The sequence below is a fragment of the Vicugna pacos genome, chromosome 6 (assembly GCF_048564905.1).
Source record: "Vicugna pacos chromosome 6, VicPac4, whole genome shotgun sequence".
NCBI classification, from domain to species: Eukaryota; Metazoa; Chordata; class Mammalia; order Artiodactyla; family Camelidae; genus Vicugna; species Vicugna pacos.
This window is the reverse complement of record NC_132992.1, coordinates 5,595,917-5,615,625: the sequence shown is the minus strand read 5'-3', so window position 1 is coordinate 5,615,625 and position 19,709 is coordinate 5,595,917. Positions and strand designations below refer to the sequence as shown.

The 19,709-nt window shown below is 35.9% G+C and overlaps 1 protein-coding gene across 3 annotated transcripts in view; it reads left to right on the top strand.

The window, feature by feature from the left end:
* USP3 (ubiquitin specific peptidase 3) overlaps positions 1 to 19,709 on the top strand; it is an 81,622-nt gene that overhangs the window by 22,695 nt on the left and 39,218 nt on the right. For 2 of the 3 annotated variants that reach the window (XM_072962278.1, XM_072962279.1), the window contains exons 2-3: positions 2,523 to 2,583; positions 6,600 to 6,731. In XM_072962278.1, coding sequence (XP_072818379.1) covers positions 2,523 to 2,583; positions 6,600 to 6,731 — 193 coding nt within the window. Of the gene's footprint in view, positions 1 to 2,522; positions 2,584 to 3,644; positions 3,763 to 6,599; positions 6,732 to 19,709 lie in introns of those variants that run through there. The other variant, XM_072962280.1, reaches the window with a different exon arrangement.

The following is a 19,709-nucleotide window of genomic DNA, read 5'->3' as shown; positions in this document are numbered from 1 at the left end:
AGGCTAGATTTAGTCTGTTCTAATGGTTGTAAAATTAGATCACAAAACTGTATATAATTTGTGTATATTTATAACCATAAGGGGGAAAAGGAATACTTGGTAGGAAACACACCAAAGTAACAGTGATTTTGCTCTAGATTTTCTTTTCTTCATTTAAAGGAGGGGGAAAAAAATCTTCCCATAATTACACAACAAAACAAAAATAAAAACATATTTAAAAGCTTGGGCCTAAACTTACTATTATTATAACATAATTATTTCAGGATAATATTAAACTTCTTTTGGATTGAGTACAATTTTATTTTTAGTATTTTTTGAAAGAAAAAATATTTGCTGGAGGAACAGAACTACATAATATTTGTAGTTTTTCAACCCTCCAGATTATCTCAGATCATGAATTGTTGTTTCAAGTAAGCTGTGTTCTAATTTATTTTTCACTTAAAAATGAATTTCATGGGACTTTGTTTTCAAACTATAAAAACATCATATTCTTGTTGATAGAAATTAAATACCACAGGGGTATACAAATAAAAAGCTACCAGTCTCCCTTCACAATAGTCTTCTTTTGTATCTGCTTAAAATAATTGTTAGCAGTTTGGCAGTCTTATTAGCCTTTGTCATGTGGCTTACACGCACATATAATAAAATTGGACCTAACTGAGTGAAAATCTCAAAATGCCTTTAGGGTGGCCCCATCTCTCTCTCTCTCTCTCTTTTTTTTTTAATGGAGTTACTGGGGATTGAACCCAGGACCTCAGGTATGCTTGGCATGCACTGTACCACTGAGCAGTCCTCCCCACCTCCCAACCCTGACTCCCAGCCCCCCTCCACTCCCCCTTTCTATCAGTTAATGTAAATGTGTGAATGCACCCGGGAAAGGCAAGGCCCCAGGCTAACTGCAGGGGGAATCTTACCACGGAAAGCTTTCTTATTGAAAAATAGTTAGTGCCCTGTTCTGGCCAGACGGGCAGTGCATCACTGCACTCTCCTAGTCTTCCTTGCCCTCTCCTTCCTCTCAAGCATAGAATGAATGTATGTCAAAAATTTATTCGTCTCCTTAATGAGGGAACCAGCAGGATGGTAAAGCTGATTCCAAGAGCATTTGAGAAATCAAGTGCATGCAGACACTGAAGAATGAATGTTGAAATAAATTGCTAGACTAAATAAGTTGCTAGACTAGATACAAAATTGGTTAACGTCCTGCAGGTAGTAAAACCATAACCTTTGGAGTCTGCTGGACAGAAATTATCTCTACCAAATAAAATATACAAGTTTACCTGTAACGTTATGGAATTTGGGTCCTAATCAGTAGTAAACAGCAGGCCAAACAATGGTATTTTAACTAAATAATCTTTGGGATATTTATTGTACAGTATGTTTCATTACACACTGAAAGTGCTTGCAGTTCTTGATTCACTTTTTTTCCAGGTTTGGCTGATTTTTCTTAACAATGAGATGTATGATTAAGCAAGACCAATATAGTGTAGATCAGATCTTGGAAGAGCTTGGTATCTTAAAGTAAGGAATTTAAACCTCCATTCAACAACTGTTTATTGAGCACATACTGTGTGCCCGGCAGTGGACTTGTCGTAGTCCCGAGTGTGTGACTGTGCTTTGGTGCCCCTCCCGTGCCCCTAGGAGGCCCACTGGTGGTTCTCAAGTGGTTGCATTAGGGTGTCACCTGGGAAGTTGCTTTTCTCAGAATAGACATGTCCTTTGTCCTTCTGTCCCAACCTCAATGTAGATGTCCCTGCTTGAGTAGAGCATATGTGTTTAGAAAAAGCTTTACAGATGATTTTTATATCCCTTTCCTTTAAAAAAATATTGTTGTGTTTATTGGGCTTTCGTTAAAAGGAATCGAATGAGTAAACAGCAAGCGAAATTGCAATCAATATTTTTAAAAGTTTCCATACCCCTTCTTGGCTGCCCCATCTCTATAATAAAACTAAAATATTGTCCTGATTATACCCTCAGCAAGAACTACATGCCATTGTCATATTAGAATTACATTTAATCCAACTCAGACATTAATTTGGGAAGAACTGGGCTTAGTCTTCTAATTGTATCCTTAAGTTATGCCTCTCGCTGAAGAAACTGAAAGAGTTGTCATTTGTTTGTAGAAGTATATGATCTGCATGGCAAAGACGTGATTGAAAAATTAGACTTTAAAATGTTTTTAATGAGGAAAAAAGACTGTCATTAACTTATTGGAGACTGTGGTAAAAGGGAATAAGTAATAGAGGAGAAAAGTGTATATGTGTTTAACTTGTGGTGAAACTATTTAAGTCAACAATTAAAATGAGCAGCTGTTGTGGACATGAGTTTAAATTCTCTTTGGTTTAACTTTAATTCGGCAGCCACTTTGTGTAAATGCACTCACACAGCAGGGATCTGTGATTTCACTACGCCTCAGCAGCCATGGAATTTATAACTTAATCACAGGATGTGATATTACAGATTAGTGGAGAAACTGGGAAATAACATGATACAATTGGTATATTGTGTATTTTTCTTTTTATTAGTGTGCCGGTCCAACAAAAGCCCCTGGGTCTGTCTGACTTGTTCAAGTGTCCACTGTGGAAGGTAGGTGACATACTTATTCTTACTTCACTACCCAGCTTGCTTTTTTCAATTTACCTTAAGCTTTATGTCAAAGTTTTATTGATTTGGGTTTATTTAGCACCACTGCTTAATCATAGTGTGTTCGTAATTCTCTGTAGGGCTTCCCTCACCGAACAGAATCCCTGTTCGGTGATGGAACTGAGGAAAATCTGGAGGGGGGACCCCTTTTTTGTTGGTACTGAGAAGAATTAATTTGATGATCAAGACAATCTACTAGTAATATGTGACAGTCTGCTAGTAATAAAAGATGAAATAAGGAACTCTGATGTCTTACGGTTGTTTTAAGTACCTTTTATTAGGGTAAATTTAAGCATGCTCAGAAGTAGAGAGTATAATTAATTGAACTCTGTATTTTTACCGCCCAGCTTCAACACTTACCAACACGCGGCCAATTTTGTTTCACCTATTACCTATGCCAGCCTTACCTTTACTGACTTTTGAATCAGATCCCAGATAACACATTATTTTTCTAACAATAAAACAAAACACTAGAATATTTACAGATCGTTCTCCCTTGAGAACGATCTCACTGTGGGGTTATTAATGCTGTCTCAAATGTACCACATGTTTCATTCCATTAAGGCTTAACACTCCCAACCCCAGTTCCAGCCTGAGCATTTCCTCCTAGGTCTTTGCTCCAAAATGATGTTACTTAAATATTAAGTACGTTAGTAACTCTTCTAACACAAACTCAAATAAATATCAACCTTTGTGTGCCTTGTAGTAGCACATTTATTTCTGTCTCTCTTTTAGCTTGGAAAATCCACTTTGAGTTTACTTTAGAAGTTAATAGCCCAGCAGCAGGGAGATGGGAAATCATACCAAGTGGCACAGGCTGAAATCTGTATTGCATTTATTTGGACTGTTTCCCCACTGTTATTTATAAACCTTCATTGCATGAAGAGAGCATCTTATTTTCAGTCCTGGAATTGAGTATTTTTTTTCATGTACACTTAAGAGTACCTTTGGAGAATGTTAACTGCGTATCTTAATTGTGGTTGTTGTGGTTTTGAAATCTCTAGGATTTGGGGAACCTGAGAATACTTTGTACAGATAACATTTTTTTAAAAAAAGAAGAAAAGTAGAAGCACTTAAATACTGCACTTTGAAGAGACAGATTCCTCTCCTAGATTTTGAGAGGTGAGAGTTATAATGTAATAAAATTTATGTAATTCTATTCTCCAGTTGTCTCATAGTGCTCTACAGCCTAAATCTTGAAGGTCATATGTCAACAAAAAGACCTGACAAACTCTAAAAAATTGGAGACATTAATGTCCTTAACAGCAGACAACAAGCAGTTCTCTAAGCAGGTTTGGAGAGATAATCAAGCTGTGAAAATTCTACCTAATAAAACTGAAAAGGAAAAAAAAAAGAAAGAAAAAGAAATTGAAAACTTTCTAGACTCTGTAGGCAGTATGCTTCCAATTGTAAGCAATCATAAATTTAGAAATTTGACATAGGTTCAGAGAGACATGATTAAGTAGAGTACACAGATGAGAAGAGCCTGCATTTGGACCTTCATTTTACATAGCTGATTGGCTAATGTTCTTTTATCATGTAATCCTGGGTATTGACTGCCAAGGATTCTGGGTTTTTCGTAGTGATTTAGCCCACTTGTCTGTAGGGAAGTCTTACATTTATTTTTTCCACTAGGAAACATAGTTTACCCATAGCATATTTGAGTTATATATCCTATTAGTCTTCATGACACCATCCCATTTAAGCTATTTTTCCAATTTTTGCTGTTGTTAAAAAATCTGTGATGTGTATATTGACACTTTTCCTTTTTAGACCAAATTGTCTAGTTAAAATCTAAAACTGGATGAGAGAAATGTTTATTTTTAAGTTGGCCAGTTTATACATGTCTGTTAACTTCCGACTGATGTTTTGAGTATTAGCCAAAGCATTGTTAATCTTAATGTCAGCAGTGAAGCAGCCCTACTGTGTCACTGACGTTGACATGTGAGCATTTAGTACATTTGGAGACTACAGTATGTGTGTAAATGAACTATATGTAATGTAACCAGTTTCCAAAGATTTGAATGTAGTAATGCCTTTATTATCATTCTCTATAGCCTTTTCTTGGATTCTGAAGGTACTCCTCATTATAAATATTTCTTTGTTTTTCATGGCGCAGTATAAATACATATAAGCCTAGGAAATGAAGCTGTAAATACATACAAGCATAGGAAATTAAGCTGATTAGGTATTGAACCTATAGGCTCCCCTGGAGTATATCTTTTAATTAAATATGGGATGTTTCCTGACCTGTGCAATGTGTTATCTCAAAGTATGGACTTAATATGATGGCTTTCTAAGCAATTACGTTGTTTGGATTCTGTATAAATAAGTAGCTAAGCAGGAGGCAGGGTATATAGCTCAGTGGTAGAGCGTGTGCCTAGCAAGCATGAGGTCCTGGGTTCAATCTCCAGTACCTCCATTAACAAAAAATCCCCCAAAAACCTCCCCCTCCACCACCACACACACAAAAAAAGTATTTAAGCATATAAAGGAAAATACGAATAAAAATATTGCTAACATTCATTCATGCATGCATTCTGAGCCATGGATTATTTAATCACCTAACAACCAACAATATAAGTATTGTTACCTGCATTTTACAGATGAGAAAACAGAAGCACAGAGAGGTTAACTCACCCCGGCTCCCCTGGCCAGCATGTGACAAAGCCTACTTTTGAATCCAGGCAGTCTTGTTTTTGAGTTTATACTCTTAATCATTTTTTAAAAATTCATTTTAGTCCACTTTTGTAAACTTAAGACCCTTGTACCCACAAGTGTTGGTTATGTTTATTACAAAGAAAACAAAATGTGGGAAAAAACCATGATCAGAGTCAGAGTTGAGTGGAGGGTGGCAGTGCCTCTCATGCTTCCAGCTTTCCTGGGGCCAGAGGCTGGGCTTGCGGTTGGTCCTCCTCGCTTTCCCCAGCTTTTCCCAAGGTAAGTGTTGCTCCTTGTTCAGTTAAGGCGCCTTGTGACAAAAATGTCACCTTAACTCTCTGAGCAGAGTTATTTTGGTGCTGTTAAATCAGCATTCGTTTTGACTGTTGTGAGTTTTCCATTAGGCCTTGCCTTCTACAAGTTAGCTGCTTTCTAGGAACTGGGGAGTTTTAGTTTTTGTTTTGTAAGGGTCTTCAAGTAGTTGTCGGTTACGGCTTTGTACACTATTTAGGTGAAGATATAGGTGAATTTGTGCGCACAGCATATGCATGTGAACCCTCAATTCAGTTTCATTTTGCTTTTTGTGATAGATTTATTCAATCTGAATTGGAAAGTGTTAATTTTTATGACTGTAGTCAACCTTTGATTATCTTAGTCCATGTAGAGAAAGAACAGTTTATATAAGGTTAACATGAGTTGTGTTTTGTTTGGATTTTTTCTAAACAAACCTATTCCATATGAGTGGAGTGATTGTGCAGGCATTCAAATAAAAGATTTGGAGCCATACTGATGAGAAGGAGATGGGAGGTTGTCCTGTTTCACTATCTGATTCTCATGTTTTTATTAAGCAGAGCCCGTGACCCTGTGGGCAGTGACTGAGTAATTTAGTTTACAAAACCTGTCTTTTATAATAGCCTGAGTTGGGGGTTAGCCGTCTGAGAAACACCTTAGAAAAGGAAAAATGCTGTAACAGAGGTATCTAGCAAAGGAGTTGATAAGTGATAATAACAAAGGTGTTGAAACTGATTTGCGTAGGTAACACCTTCCTTGCCTGGCCCCAGTCTTGTGTATAACTAAAAGCTGACTGTCATACGTGATTGCGAAAGAAGAGCATATTTTAAGTACTCAGCTTTTACATCACTAAATGACTGGATGCTTTTACAGGATTGAATGCTTATTAGGAAGAATTCTTTCTCATTTCTGATTTGATAACCATCTAATTTTATTATCATTTCCTACTACTTTACCTTCCAAAGCAGGGTTTAGACTGAAATAAATTTTCATTTGGTTTTTGTAAGGTATGTGAATGGTCATGCAAAAAAACATTATGAAGATGCACAAATACCCTTAACCAACCATAAGAAGTCAGAAAAGCAGGAAAAAGCTCAGCACACGGTGTGTATGGATTGCAGTAGCTACAGTACGTACTGGTAAGTATTACTGTTTTCTGAAAATGGTGTTCCTTTACCATGTGAGCGCAAGTGTTTTCTCATCTTCGTCGCTCTTTCCGCTCGCCCCAGCCTCTAAAGCAGTCGAGCCGGCCACTGCTGCCTGTGAGTTCTGTGGGGACTCACAGAGGACGGGGCCACCAGGACCACGGTCCGTACTCATTCCGATTTCCTTTTGCTTTGCCCATTCAGCCTCTCCGCTGCCTCTTCTTTCCCACCCCGTAGGCTGCAGGGAAATGAAAAGTAACTATTATTGTTGCTCATTATAAGTCCTTTTCTTTTTCTTGTTTTGTTTTTAATTGAAGAATGAAATGATTAAAAACTCATGCCCCACCTCAGGTAAAAACCCATGTTCCTATTGTCCAGTTAACATTTTGTTATATAATCTTAAAATTTTAACTTCTTTGTTTAAAAAATTATTTTGACAGTCTCCCCACTCCCAACACAGTTCTGGTCTCCTGTTCTCCTCGGTAGATACATGTCAAGAATTTTGCGTGTAGCTTTTCAAACCAACTTTTGTTTAAAGTATCATATCTTTTAAAAAGATATTGGGAGCCCTGTTCTCTCCTTGTAATATAGTCACGTGTCTGTTTCATATAAATGACAGTAAAGTGAGTATCTGTTTTTGTGATGACTTAGAACTAGGTTATTTGCATTACAAGTGATCATGTCCATTTGATCTGCTTAAAAATTCAGTGTGTTTTAGTTTTAACTTTAGCGTGAAGCAAATTTCTTTCCTTGTCTAGTAAATTATGAACAATTCTTTACTTGTTTTAATCACTTTACTGAATTCAAAAGGTGTTTGATATTGAAAGGAGAAAAAAACCCAAGCTATTTAAAGGCTCTCTTTGGATGTGTTGTAGCTGCCACACAGCCCTTGAATCAATGTCACACAAAGGCCGTAGGTCATACTGGGCAGGGATGGGGATTTAAAGTCCAGACACCGCTTTTGATTCATACTTTGTACTGGAGTTGTGTGCTGGTCCTTTCTGCATTGTCCTTAGTTGGTTATTATAGAAAGCTGTCCATCAAAAGGAAGGAAAGAAAGGTCGGTGGTTCAACATTGCTGTGATGATTGAGTAAAGCCTCGTGAGGGCTAGCCATCCAGATCACTACCATTTCGGTGATCCTTTGTGCAGAAGGTGTCCAGACCTGGGTGAGAGAGAAGCTAGAGGCAGATGGCAATGTCAGTAGAAGTGAAAATCTTCTCAAGATTTTCACACAAGGCCTAGTGCAAGTATTTCTCTTTAGACAGCAGAAATTAAGATCGTTCTTGAAGTATCTGTCTCACAGTCATCGGTGTAGGTCATGGCATCCTGTTCGTACCAGACATTGAAAACATTGTCTTCTTGGTTTTCAGTTAGCAATGTGCATGAAAGGCTTAATGGGGAAGTTTGGAGATACAGCTAAATCTCTGTGTGCAGTGGGTTTTCTTGCTATTGGTGAGATTATGAGGAAATAGTAACTCTTTGAGAAAATTTAAAGAATTACCTTAGAATTTTCTTAGAATTTTCTTAATGGAGTGGAATTCTATTCATAGGTCTCTTTAAAGATAAAGATTATCTACTTTAAAATCTTTGTATATTGCATTTTGGAAGAATACGTTTATTAACTAGAATTGGAATTTAAATTGTTTTATGTTGGAGTAGCGTGCTAAAGTACAAGTCGTTTCACAGCTGAATTGGAATTAAATGGCAGATCTTGAACCTCGGGGAATAGACACCATGGCAGGGGCTTCTTGGCCAGTTGCCAGTCTTCTGTGTAAAGCTGTACAGAGCTGTGAGTGTGTGGACACCCAGAGCTTCTGAAGTGCAGGGAGCTGCAGCTGGTCACAGAACCATCCCATTTGTGGTTTTAGAACAAAGTGCTAGGGAATTTTGTTCCTGTAGTGTGATACTGACAGCCTACAAGGAACCTGTGAGAGTGGTAGACCCATGAGGCTGCAGTTGAAATTCACATTTCCCACACCTCACTATGATGAAGAGACAAACAAAAAAGGCTTTTTTCTGCATGAGGTGTGTGTTTGTGTGTGTTGTTTTCCAGCGTACTTAAGTATTTTCATTTCAGTTTGTAAATTTTCCTTGTGCATAACTTTCTTGTGGTTAGACTGAATGGTTTGCTTCAGAGGTAAAATGTTGGTATATTAGGTTGAACCTATTTGATTATTAATTATTATGCTTGTAGTCAAGCGACTTTGACTATAGCAATGTTGAAGCACCTTTTCCAAGTGCTCTGTGCTCTGAGGAAGTTGAAACATGCTCTGAGGCTGACAGTTTTTCTGTCCTTATCTTCCCTTTTCCAAGAGGCCCTGTGCGTCTGTCTGTGCAGATCCTTTATGAAGTTATCACTGAGCTGTCCACACTGCGCCACCCCCCACCCCCGTCCCCGCCTCAGCTCCAATTGTAGCTGGATGTAATCTCTCCTAAACTCAGAGTTCCTGAGATACTTGTAATTTCCTGCTGCACGTTATTTATTTGTAAATGTCCCTGGGGCCTGCAGGAGCCATATGTCACATCTTTGTATCGACCACAGTACTCAGTGTCTGGTGCAGAGCAGGGCGTAGATGTTTGAAAGATTGAATTTTGCTAACTTATCTTCCAAAAATGGGGAAGGTTATACCAAATTTATATTACTGTGCCCTCTTGATCCTCTTGGAGGACTGAAGGGCTGCGGAACATTTTTCCTGAAGATCTAAAATCATAACATGTGTGAGCTATTCCATATACCTCCCAAGAGGGACACCCTTGCAGAGCAGCTCGCTTCACTTCTGATGTAAGGAGGGCATCCAGAAGAGAGGCACGTATCAACCAAGCAGAACAGCATAAAATAGGCCACTATTTCAGAAGAGGGAAAACGACACCAAAGGGAATAATTCTGATTTGGCACAGACCCACTGCTTTGGGAATCAAATGAAGATTTCAGTAAAAATGAAAATCTCAAGATTCTCACACAAGGGCAAGTGTTCGGTTTATTGTGTATTCAGTAATATTTACTTTCCTCTCACCCCAACTCCCCTCCCCCGGTCAACACAAATGGAATTGTATGTGGTGTGCAGTACTGGATCAAAAAGAAAGACTAAAAATTAGGGACCTGGATTTCTTCTGTAGACAGACTATTTAGAGTTAATATATTTAAAAAGTACGGAATAAATGATTTTTGACACCTGACATAGCCTTGTCAACTTATAATAGCTGAATTTCTGAGGATTCAAAAGTATGAAAGGAATATTAAAACTAAATTACCAGAATTTTTCCTTCTCAGCAGGGTAATGTTTTAAAGCACTCCTTCAAACAGAGAAATATGAAATGTGAGTCAACTCATTTGTCTAGAAAATGGACTTCTAGTTCAGATTTTAAACACCTATAACAAGTAGCAGTTTTAATTAAAACGAATAAAAATAAAGCTTTTATTTGTGGGCTTAAATTGATAATCGTTTTCAGAGGCAGGTGTGATTAAAAATTAAAAATGGGAAGATCTTTTGTTACTAGCCTTATAAACTTTTGGGCACAAATTTTCAATGTTGTAAGGATTAGATAACAAGAAGAATTTTTTAAATTTAAAAACAGTATTTTGGAGTTTTAGTAAAAAGAAACCCTTTAGTGCATAGTCTGAAAACAAAAGTTCCTTTCTTAAGCTGGTGCTTGTCTGCTTTTAACAAAGGAAATGGATTTTCTCTGTAGGTATTCTCATTTTCCAGAATTGGCTTATTTGATGGCAATACATTAGAATTGAATAAAAGAGAATTTAAAAATAAGCTTATTTGCTGGAAGAGTTCTTTTGATTTTAACTTTTCTTGGTTTGAAATAGGTGAAGTCATTAGAACATCAGCTTCTTTTGATTTTTTCTTTTCTGTGTCTGTATCTTGTCATTTATAATAAAACTAGAGGTCAAAGTTTCCTCTAGATATCCTATTATGATGATATTATCTATTAAACGGGAATGAAAAAGAATTTAAAACTTGATTTATTTACCCTTGCCTTTCTTGAGGGTTACTTTTTGCATAAAAGTTTGGTTTTTTTTTTTTTATTAGTGTTACACATGACTTACTGTATAAAGATTGCTTTGTAGCCAGCAGATTAAAGGACTTGTTTCTTTACTCTTGCTTAAAATATCAGGTTAATTTGTACGACAATTGCTTCTTGTTTCAAGTGAGTAAGAAATGGTTTGGTCTGAGAATATTTTCTTAGTTCTTCAAGAATCTGATGTGGAGCTTTATGACTTGGGTAGCTTCAGTAGCATTAACAATAGGCACGGAAAAAGCTTCAGAATTTTAAAGCTGAGAAAGAGAGAGAGTTCAGTTTTGGGCATGACATCTGTGCCATACAATTTGGTAGCAGTTGAGCAATTAAAAGTTGCTAGTGGGCATTTACAACAGCCAAGACATGGAAGCAACCTAAGTGTCTTACCAACAGATGATTGGATAAAGAAGATGTGGTGTAGATGTAGATACAGTGGAATACTACTCAGCCATAAAAAGAATGAAACATGCCATTTGCAGCAACATAGATGGACCTAGAGATTATCATACTAAGTGAAGTAAGTCAGAGGAAGGCAAATATTGTATGGTATCATTTATATGTGGAATCTAAAAAAATAATACAAGCGAACTTATTTACAAAATAGAAAGAGACTCACAGATATAGAAAACAAACTTACAGGCTACCAAAGGAGGAAAGGGGGGATAAATTTAGGAGTATGGGATTAACAAATACACACTACTTTGTAAAATAGATAAACAACAAGGATTTACTGTATAGCACAGGAAACTATATTCAGTATCTTGTAATAACCTATAACAGAAAAGAATCTGGAAAAATAATGTTCATATAAGTATGTATACCTGAATCACTTTGCTGTAAAAGAGGGTGGCTAGTGGGACTGAGGAATTGAGTGTTTTTATTTTATTTTATTTTAATTATTATGTTTAAATTGCTACTTGGTTGGTAGCTACTGTATCAGTGTGGCCTCAAACTTAAAATTTAACATTAAGTATATTACTATTACAAAACTTTCAAAACCTTAAGACAAAAATCGGATAGAAACTCCAAAAAGAAGTCAATTTCACTAATTAAAATAGTTGTAAGTTTAACCAAAGCAAATCTAATCCAGTAAGATGTGTCAAAAAGACAAATTATATAATTACTGAGTTAATTTCATAAGCCTCCATATTCATACTTATTCATATATTCATTTTCAAAGGAAAACTCAGATTATTGTATCATTGAAGCAAAAGTACGTTTATAAATAAACCATTTCTGATTTTTGAGAAACTGATAGCATTGAAATAAAAGGAAACTATTCAAATATGATAGTCCCCCCAAAAAAGAAAGCAGCTGTCACACACTAGTTGGTGAAATATTAAAGCAAAGCCCTTTCTGTTACATCAGAAACAAGTGTTTCTGTCATCGTTTACATCACTGTCACTATTTTTAAACATTGCTTTGGCCCTTCTAACTGTTGAAATAAGGCAAAGAATAAGTAAACAATTGCTCTAAATATTGGAAAGGAAGAAAAATTATTTCTGCTTTCAAATTATATAATAGAATACCCAGAAAACTCGAGGGCTTTAGTACAGGTAGAATTAATAAGAAATTTTGAAATAGTGCATGATAAATATGCAAAAACTAATAGTTTTCTCTTCATTAGCAGTCATTAGTTAAAATTGGAAATGACCAAACAAAAAAAATTCAACATAATGACAAAAACTATAAACTATATCTAGAAATAAATATGTTAAAGAAAGACACAGAGCAAAGATACAGATCCTTTATGAAGAAAACTCAGCATTATAAGCAGTTCCTCTCTCTTCCCCCAGATTTTTACCTTCAAAACCTTTGAGACAAGTTCCTTGAACATTTGAGCATAATGTGAGCAACTTCTTAAGAAAATCAGAAGAGTGTGTGTTGTTTTTATTCAGTAAATTTTCATTGAGAACCTGCTATATGTTAGGGGCCTGCTTTTTAGAGCAGTGGTCTCTAAAATAATGTACTTGGGGGTATGGGAAGAAAATGTCAGAACTTCTATTAAAACCTTTTATCTGAAGAAAACAAAAAAGCTTTGCAAATATTTACTCTGCCTACTGCCGTGGTCCATAGATGAGACGGTTACGTGGCGTGAACCAAACGCGGAGGGTCCTGACTCGGAGCTTCACGTGTTGTCCTCACCCTTGCTGCCGTCTGGCCTTGGCCAGTGTGTAATGGTTTCTGTCTGCCTAGTTATGTGGATTCACTTGATATTACCAAATCAACCCTCATCAAATGGATACATATTTTTAAAAATTTGCACGAGAAAAAATCCTCCAAGATAACACTAACAAGTAGTAACGCAAATACTGGTGAACAAGGAAGAGGCAAGCTGACATACGTTACTGTGAGCCCATCAGACATACCGCAAAGTAAAGATACTGGCTCTCTAATAAAAACACAGACCAAGCAGATCTGATTAATGGGACAAAAAGTTCGAGAGATCACATGAAGTAGGAAATTACATCCACTGTCATTTATGTCAATTATCACCCTATGTGTATATTGTATTTTGAGATAATAGATTCATAATGCTCTGAAGATATGAATAGCAAGATATTTTAAAATAGTTTATTTCATCTCTAGATGATTCTTCTAAAATTTTTCTTTTTTAACTATACATGTATTATTTTACACTTACTTGCATATATAATTAATACAATTAATACAAACATATTGGGTGTGGTGGATGCTCAGTTTTGTGGCTTTTTTTTTAACTTGATTAGGAGCCATTGACAATAGTTTGATTAGGAGCCATTGGTGTTTTGTCTTTTATAATTAGAGGGGGCATGAGGTGCAGGGCAAAAATAGGAAGGAAACAAGTGCTTCTAAAATTAGGATTTTTAAAAGGAAGTAAACCTACATTAAATTGTAGGACAAGCAAGTGATTGAGCCATGCTGCATGTTTTAATTTTTGGAGAACGGGGAAAGAGTACAGATGGGGGTGGCCACGTAGGAAATAGTTTTTACTATTAAAACAACTAAGTGGTGCTACTTGGAAAATACTGAGGAGGGTAAGGGAGTTGGTGTATGGGACGAAAGCGTATATCTAAACGTAAAGCATTTAATGCTGAAGGGAAAGGGAAGATTTGGGGGGAAAGGCGAGAGAGAAGAAAATTGAGGTGAGGTTGACATTGCGCAGACCATCAAGTACTGTAGCTTAATTCAGATACAGGTATCTGTGGATTTGAAAGTCACTGTATTTGGGGGTTGGGGGGATATCACACCAAAGGAAGTAACCAAGATATAGAACAGAATGTTAGTTAAGATTGAGGAGAAAGAAGATGAGTTTGGGAGAGATTATATAAAGAAACATAGAAAGGACTAGGTATGATTGGATGCTAGAAATTAGAAAAAATCAAAATTAAAAATGTGCACATAAAGAAATTTCTTTTTTTCTTATTTCGCTTAAAAATTTTTTTTCACAATGTAATGAAAAAATTGGACAGTTTTGCTATTTATTAGAGTAAGCAGAATTTAAAATAACTTCAGCTGTGGTTTTTTTAATCAATTTTTAACCTAATTATATAATAGTATAAATAACTTGTGTTTCTTATGAAAACTTACCTGCTACCTGGTAGATACTCTTTCAGCACCAGGTGGTCAAATTAATTGTGCATCTTCTGCCCTTAACAGTATGTAATACTCTACATTTGACTAGTTTGTTAACCTTTGGCTTAAAGTAATGTAGAATTACTTTAGGATCATATTTGGCTAAAGGAGTTTGGTTTGAGGCTAAGTTGCACGTAGCTAAGATGATGGTGTAGTTTGTCTCAAGGTGTTGGGTGTAGAGGAAGTGCCGGTCCTCCTCCTGCCTTTTTATATCTGATTGCCTCATCTAATGTCTCTAATATGTTGCCTAATATGATTTCTAAGTGTTTTTTTGTCTTTAGTGTTCAGTTTGCCTAAATTTTCTTACACAGTTCTCTCTTCTTACTAAATACAGAAGAAAATGTTTTCCTTACCTGACAAGTGCTCTGTTAGAAGTAGAGCTCATCTTTTCTGGAAGGATCACCTAAAATCACTAAATTAAAACTTGCCTAAGTGTTAATTTAATAGCCAAAATATTGGTTGTATAATATAGGTAGTTCCTGAGTTTTGTTTGTTAGACACATGAAGTCCTGTTTATATGAAGGGGCACCAAAACCTGGACGTCTGCTCCAGTTTCTCAGTGGAAAGAAGAAAAAGGGTAGCACTTTTTATAATATTATTTCAGTTACATTTTGGGAACCAGGTGTATTTTCACTTTATGACATGTAACCATATTTTATAACCATATTTCTTTCAAAATGGGAAAAAGCATTCCACGTTTCAGAGGACAAATCTAGAAGCTTTTGAAACACAACCTACAAGTTACGTTCTTTTTTTGTACTTCTTGTTCTGGTGTGACCTTTCTGAAGGGCAAACTAAGAAGAGTGGCTACATTTGTTTTCAGGTGTTGGAGGAAAGCATAATTCTGACTTGGTAGCTTCAACACAATGGTAAACCAGGAAGAGACTTTTTAGAGCTTTGTTTACTTTAAATCCTTCTGTTTGCCTTGAGACTTTTTAATACCAGTATAAGTAGGATAGTTTCCAGTTTAAAAATCAATGTCTCAGCTAAAGACAGCATTTAAATTCTAATTTATTTCCTACTTTTGTAACTTATTTTCTTTTGACCTCTGGGTCAGGGAGGAAGAAATCAAAACAGGGGGATGGGGGCAGCTAGAGGAGAGAGGGCTGTGAGGCAGCTCTTGAGTCCACCATGGAAGGGAGCTCACACGTATCCACCCTCTACCACGTGCCAGGCGTTCCTGAAAGTTTTGACCCTTAGAGGCAGGTGCTTTCCTTTCATTATCATCAGCCAACACTTACAGAGCGCCGTAGATTCAGGCAGTGTGCAGTTTATAATCTTAGCAGGAAATGTCCTTCTGAGTGACTGTAAGAAGACCTAAAATTGACTCTTGACAAACAGGGATAATTGCGAAAACTTAAATGTGTTAAGCCAGTGAAAATATGTCCAGTTAAAGTTGATTTCTTATAATTCAGTAAAGTTATAGTTGTTACCTCTTTATGATATTGGGCAGGTAGCGTCTTAGATGTTCTTTAGACTAGCAGTGCTGTCCAACAGAAATAATTTATCCCATATGTAATTTATAATTTTCAAGTAGCCACATTAAAAAAGCAAAGAGAAATAGGTTAATTAATTTTAATTGTGTGTTTTATTTAGCCCAGTTATCCAAAGTATTATCATGTCAACATGGTAATTTATATAGAATTATTAGAGATAGTTTGCATCTTTTTTTTATGAGACCTTCAAAATCCAGTGTGTATTTTATACATACAGCGTGTCTCCATTCAGATGCTAATTTTTCATCCAAAATGCTTGATCTGTATTTAGTCATTAAAATTGCATAAAAATTTAGATTACAAACACTATTAAAGTTTTTCCAATTAATGAATAAAGTACCAGAAAACCCCATTTTCTCTAGTATTTGCATCTGTATTGACAAGACAAGATGTGACTCATCTTTTTAGAATAATTGATTTGACTCTGAAGCAAGAGCATATCAGTTTCAAAACTATCTAAGTTGAGTAAATCCACTAACTCTTGTAACAACTCAGTATTATTGAATTCAGAGGGCGATTATGTAAACTGAAAATCACCTCTAAATTTATCCATGTCGCAAAACATTCTTCAATTTTTTGTAGGTTCTGCAGCCAGCTTAATGCTTTATCATTAAAATCTTATGCATATTTGTTCATGCTGAAGTGTGTAAAAATCATTATTGATTTGTATTATGAATAGTTTAAATTTTAACAAAAGTTCTAGTACCTGTCTGTCTAGGTCACAAACAAGCTTGCTCTCTCCTGGGATTTGTAAACTGAGCTCAGGCGTGTGCGTTGTGATCCAGGTGAGAAGATGTAAATCCCGCTGTGATGTTTTCTCTCTGTCAAATACTGGCAAGTGCGCCTTTGGTTTCAAGAAAATCTTGAAGTAGAGTTAACAGTACAGTGAACTTTTGTTACATTCTTCCATGACTTCCAGTGAACACTGGCAGAGAACACATAGTCATTAAATTCATCATCTTCTATTTCTTTTAACAGCTCCATAAACTGGTGATGATTTGTAGCATTTGTACGTATGTACTGAACGATTTTCATAACTGCATCCATAATAGTCTACTTCAGAGCACACATATTTTCAATATGTTAACATGCACTAGAGCAAATAAGGGAAATAATTCCAGTAAATCTGGGTTTTTGATCCCACATGTCTGTCTTTTTTCTTTTAATCTAGCTGAAAGTGACAGATGTAAAAGATTAAGAAATATTTATAGCATGCGATTGATTGTTTTTAAGGTTGCAAATAGACAAAGATCTTTCAGTTTGGAAGTCATTTGAGACAAATACCCAAAGTATTAATTGGCCACCATTTCTTGTCTTGTAAAAGTCATCTAAAGCTAAAAATAAAAATACTTAAAAATTTCAGATGTTTGAATTGATTGATCTTACTAGAAAGGTCTTTTATTCACTGACAGTTGCTTGGTGGATCAATTGAAGATTTTTCACTTTTTATGAAATATCCTTTTTAATCTTTACCTCAAAATTTTAAACATAATTCCTGTAGCTGAAATAATAATTTATTGTTCCATCTTGCCATCTGAAAATGATTTTCTTTCTTGAGTAAGAATTACAAGTGCAAATCCTAAAAATTACTAAGAAATTTTTTTATTATACATTTCATTCTGATTTCTTTGTGAAAAACTGCATTGATTATATTTTGACTTGTAGAGAGGCAACTTCTCATTAAATTACTATGCACTTGCTGAAAATGACTCAATATTGTCTACTTCATTATCTTAAAACTTCTTTCCACACGGCTTGGTAATTTTGCTCCTCTGTAGTAAGTTGTAGTTGCCATTCTTCGTAAAATTTGTGATATACCTTCTCCACTTGATTCTGCCTCATGAGTGTGCCTTCATTTGGAAGTGAAAAAAATTTTCATTCTTAATTTTTAAGCCAGAAGGATAATTTGATTATATTATAATTAAAACAAGTGTTTATTTATTTTTTTTAATGCAGGCACTGGGGATTGAACCCAGAACCTTGTGCATGCTAAGCAGGCACTCTACCACCCCCCAAATAAGTATTTTAATTTAACTACCAATTACAGTTTACATAGGTGTCCCTGTAACTCATGCTGTCTGCATAAGATACGCAAATAAACACATGGTGCTGCATTATTGCATAGAAAAATAACTGAGTCGTTCTGTTGACACAAACTAGACTGGTGATGCGCTTAGGTACGGTCCTAGAAATGACACATGCACCCACCGTGTGCACCGCAGTACATCTTACACTGTATAATCATAAAAGTGAAATAAATACAGTATTACCAAAACCATGAAGTTGTATTTAATGGAGAAGTATTGTATACTGCTTCAGTTGTTAAGTAAAATTTTGTGTCAAGTAAAATGTTTAAATTCAGCTTCTCAGTTGCATCAGCCACGTTAGCACAGCTCTAGAGCCCAGAGCAACTTGCTTGAATGGTGACCATTCAGAGAGTGGGAGCAGCTAGACCCGGTTAAGCCAGGTTAGTTCAGAATGGAGCAAGCCGTAAATAAATCTGTATTTCAATGTATGAAAATGTTACTTTAACAAATGTTAAAGCCTGAATCCATGTCACACCAAAAAGAACTACTTTAATAAGGAAAATATTAGTTATTTCATATCATGTGAAACAATTCGTTTCTTAAAGCAGCCATTTCTTGGTGGAGGTTAACGTTTCAATCAGCTACTCCAGCAGCATGTAAATACATGAGAGGTGATCTGTGTTTGATCTTAAACTGCCTTTCCCAGATGAACATTAGCATTTGGAATTGTTTTTGTTTTGAATACTGAACATTGTTTTAGCTGAAACACATGCATCTATTTATGCAAACATAACATAAAAACGTGAGCAGGAGTTAGAGTAACAGAGCAGTTTCATTCGTCAGTGACGCCTGGGGTTCCTGGAGGAACCAAGTGCCTTAAGCCCAGGTTTACAGAGCAGACCTTACCCCCTTCACATTTATGCCGAGGGGAAGCAGGGAATTAAACCTTTTCAGTAATTTAATTCCTCTGTGTATTTGTCATAAAACTGATAAGGGGTTATTCTCCTGCCATAGCTGGTATTTGACCATAGAGAAAGGGTCCAGGATGTAAAAGGCAGCTTTTGCTCTTTGTGGAAATGTTAGGGGTCGAGCACAGGCACTGGGAGAGCACGTCAGGGGTTCTTGATTGCCGGCGCAGGTAGGTAGTTAATGGGGAGATGGGGTGTTGAGTAATTACATATATATTTTAGTTAAAGTTTTCAAAAGCATTCACAGTTTGACTCCTGTGAATAAAAGATGCAAGCTGTGCTTTTGTGGGTAATTTTTTAAAAATTGCTTTCCCTCATCCTCTTTTCAATTTTTTTTATAGACTGGTTTCGGGTATGTAAGAAATGTTTTTTGGATTCTGCTAGAGATGACCTAATTTTTACTAATTGCTATGCATTCAAAGTTTTGTTTGCTCAGAATGGCAGTGTTAGTGTCATTATTCTTCGGTAGTTACAATAAGTAGTTTTGTTCAAAGCTGCAGTATTGGTATTAGCTTGTAAGTTGTTTCTGTTAAGACTGGGCTTATTTCAGGAAAAAAAAAGAATGCTGATGTACAAGTTGAAGTTACTATGTGTGATTCCTTATATTAATTGCTTATTGTCTTGTACAGATACACACGCACACACAGTATCAGTCTTAAAGAATACCTTAAATGTCTTTCTTCAAAGCGGTTGTCAGTTTCCTGAAAGATGTAGCCACTCTTTTACAGTTTTGTCTTCTAACACTTCAGAATGAAAAGATGCATTCTTCTCAGCCATCTGAATTCAACTTATTTAAATTAAATTATGGGTAAAACGTATAGCTTTTCGTTTTTTA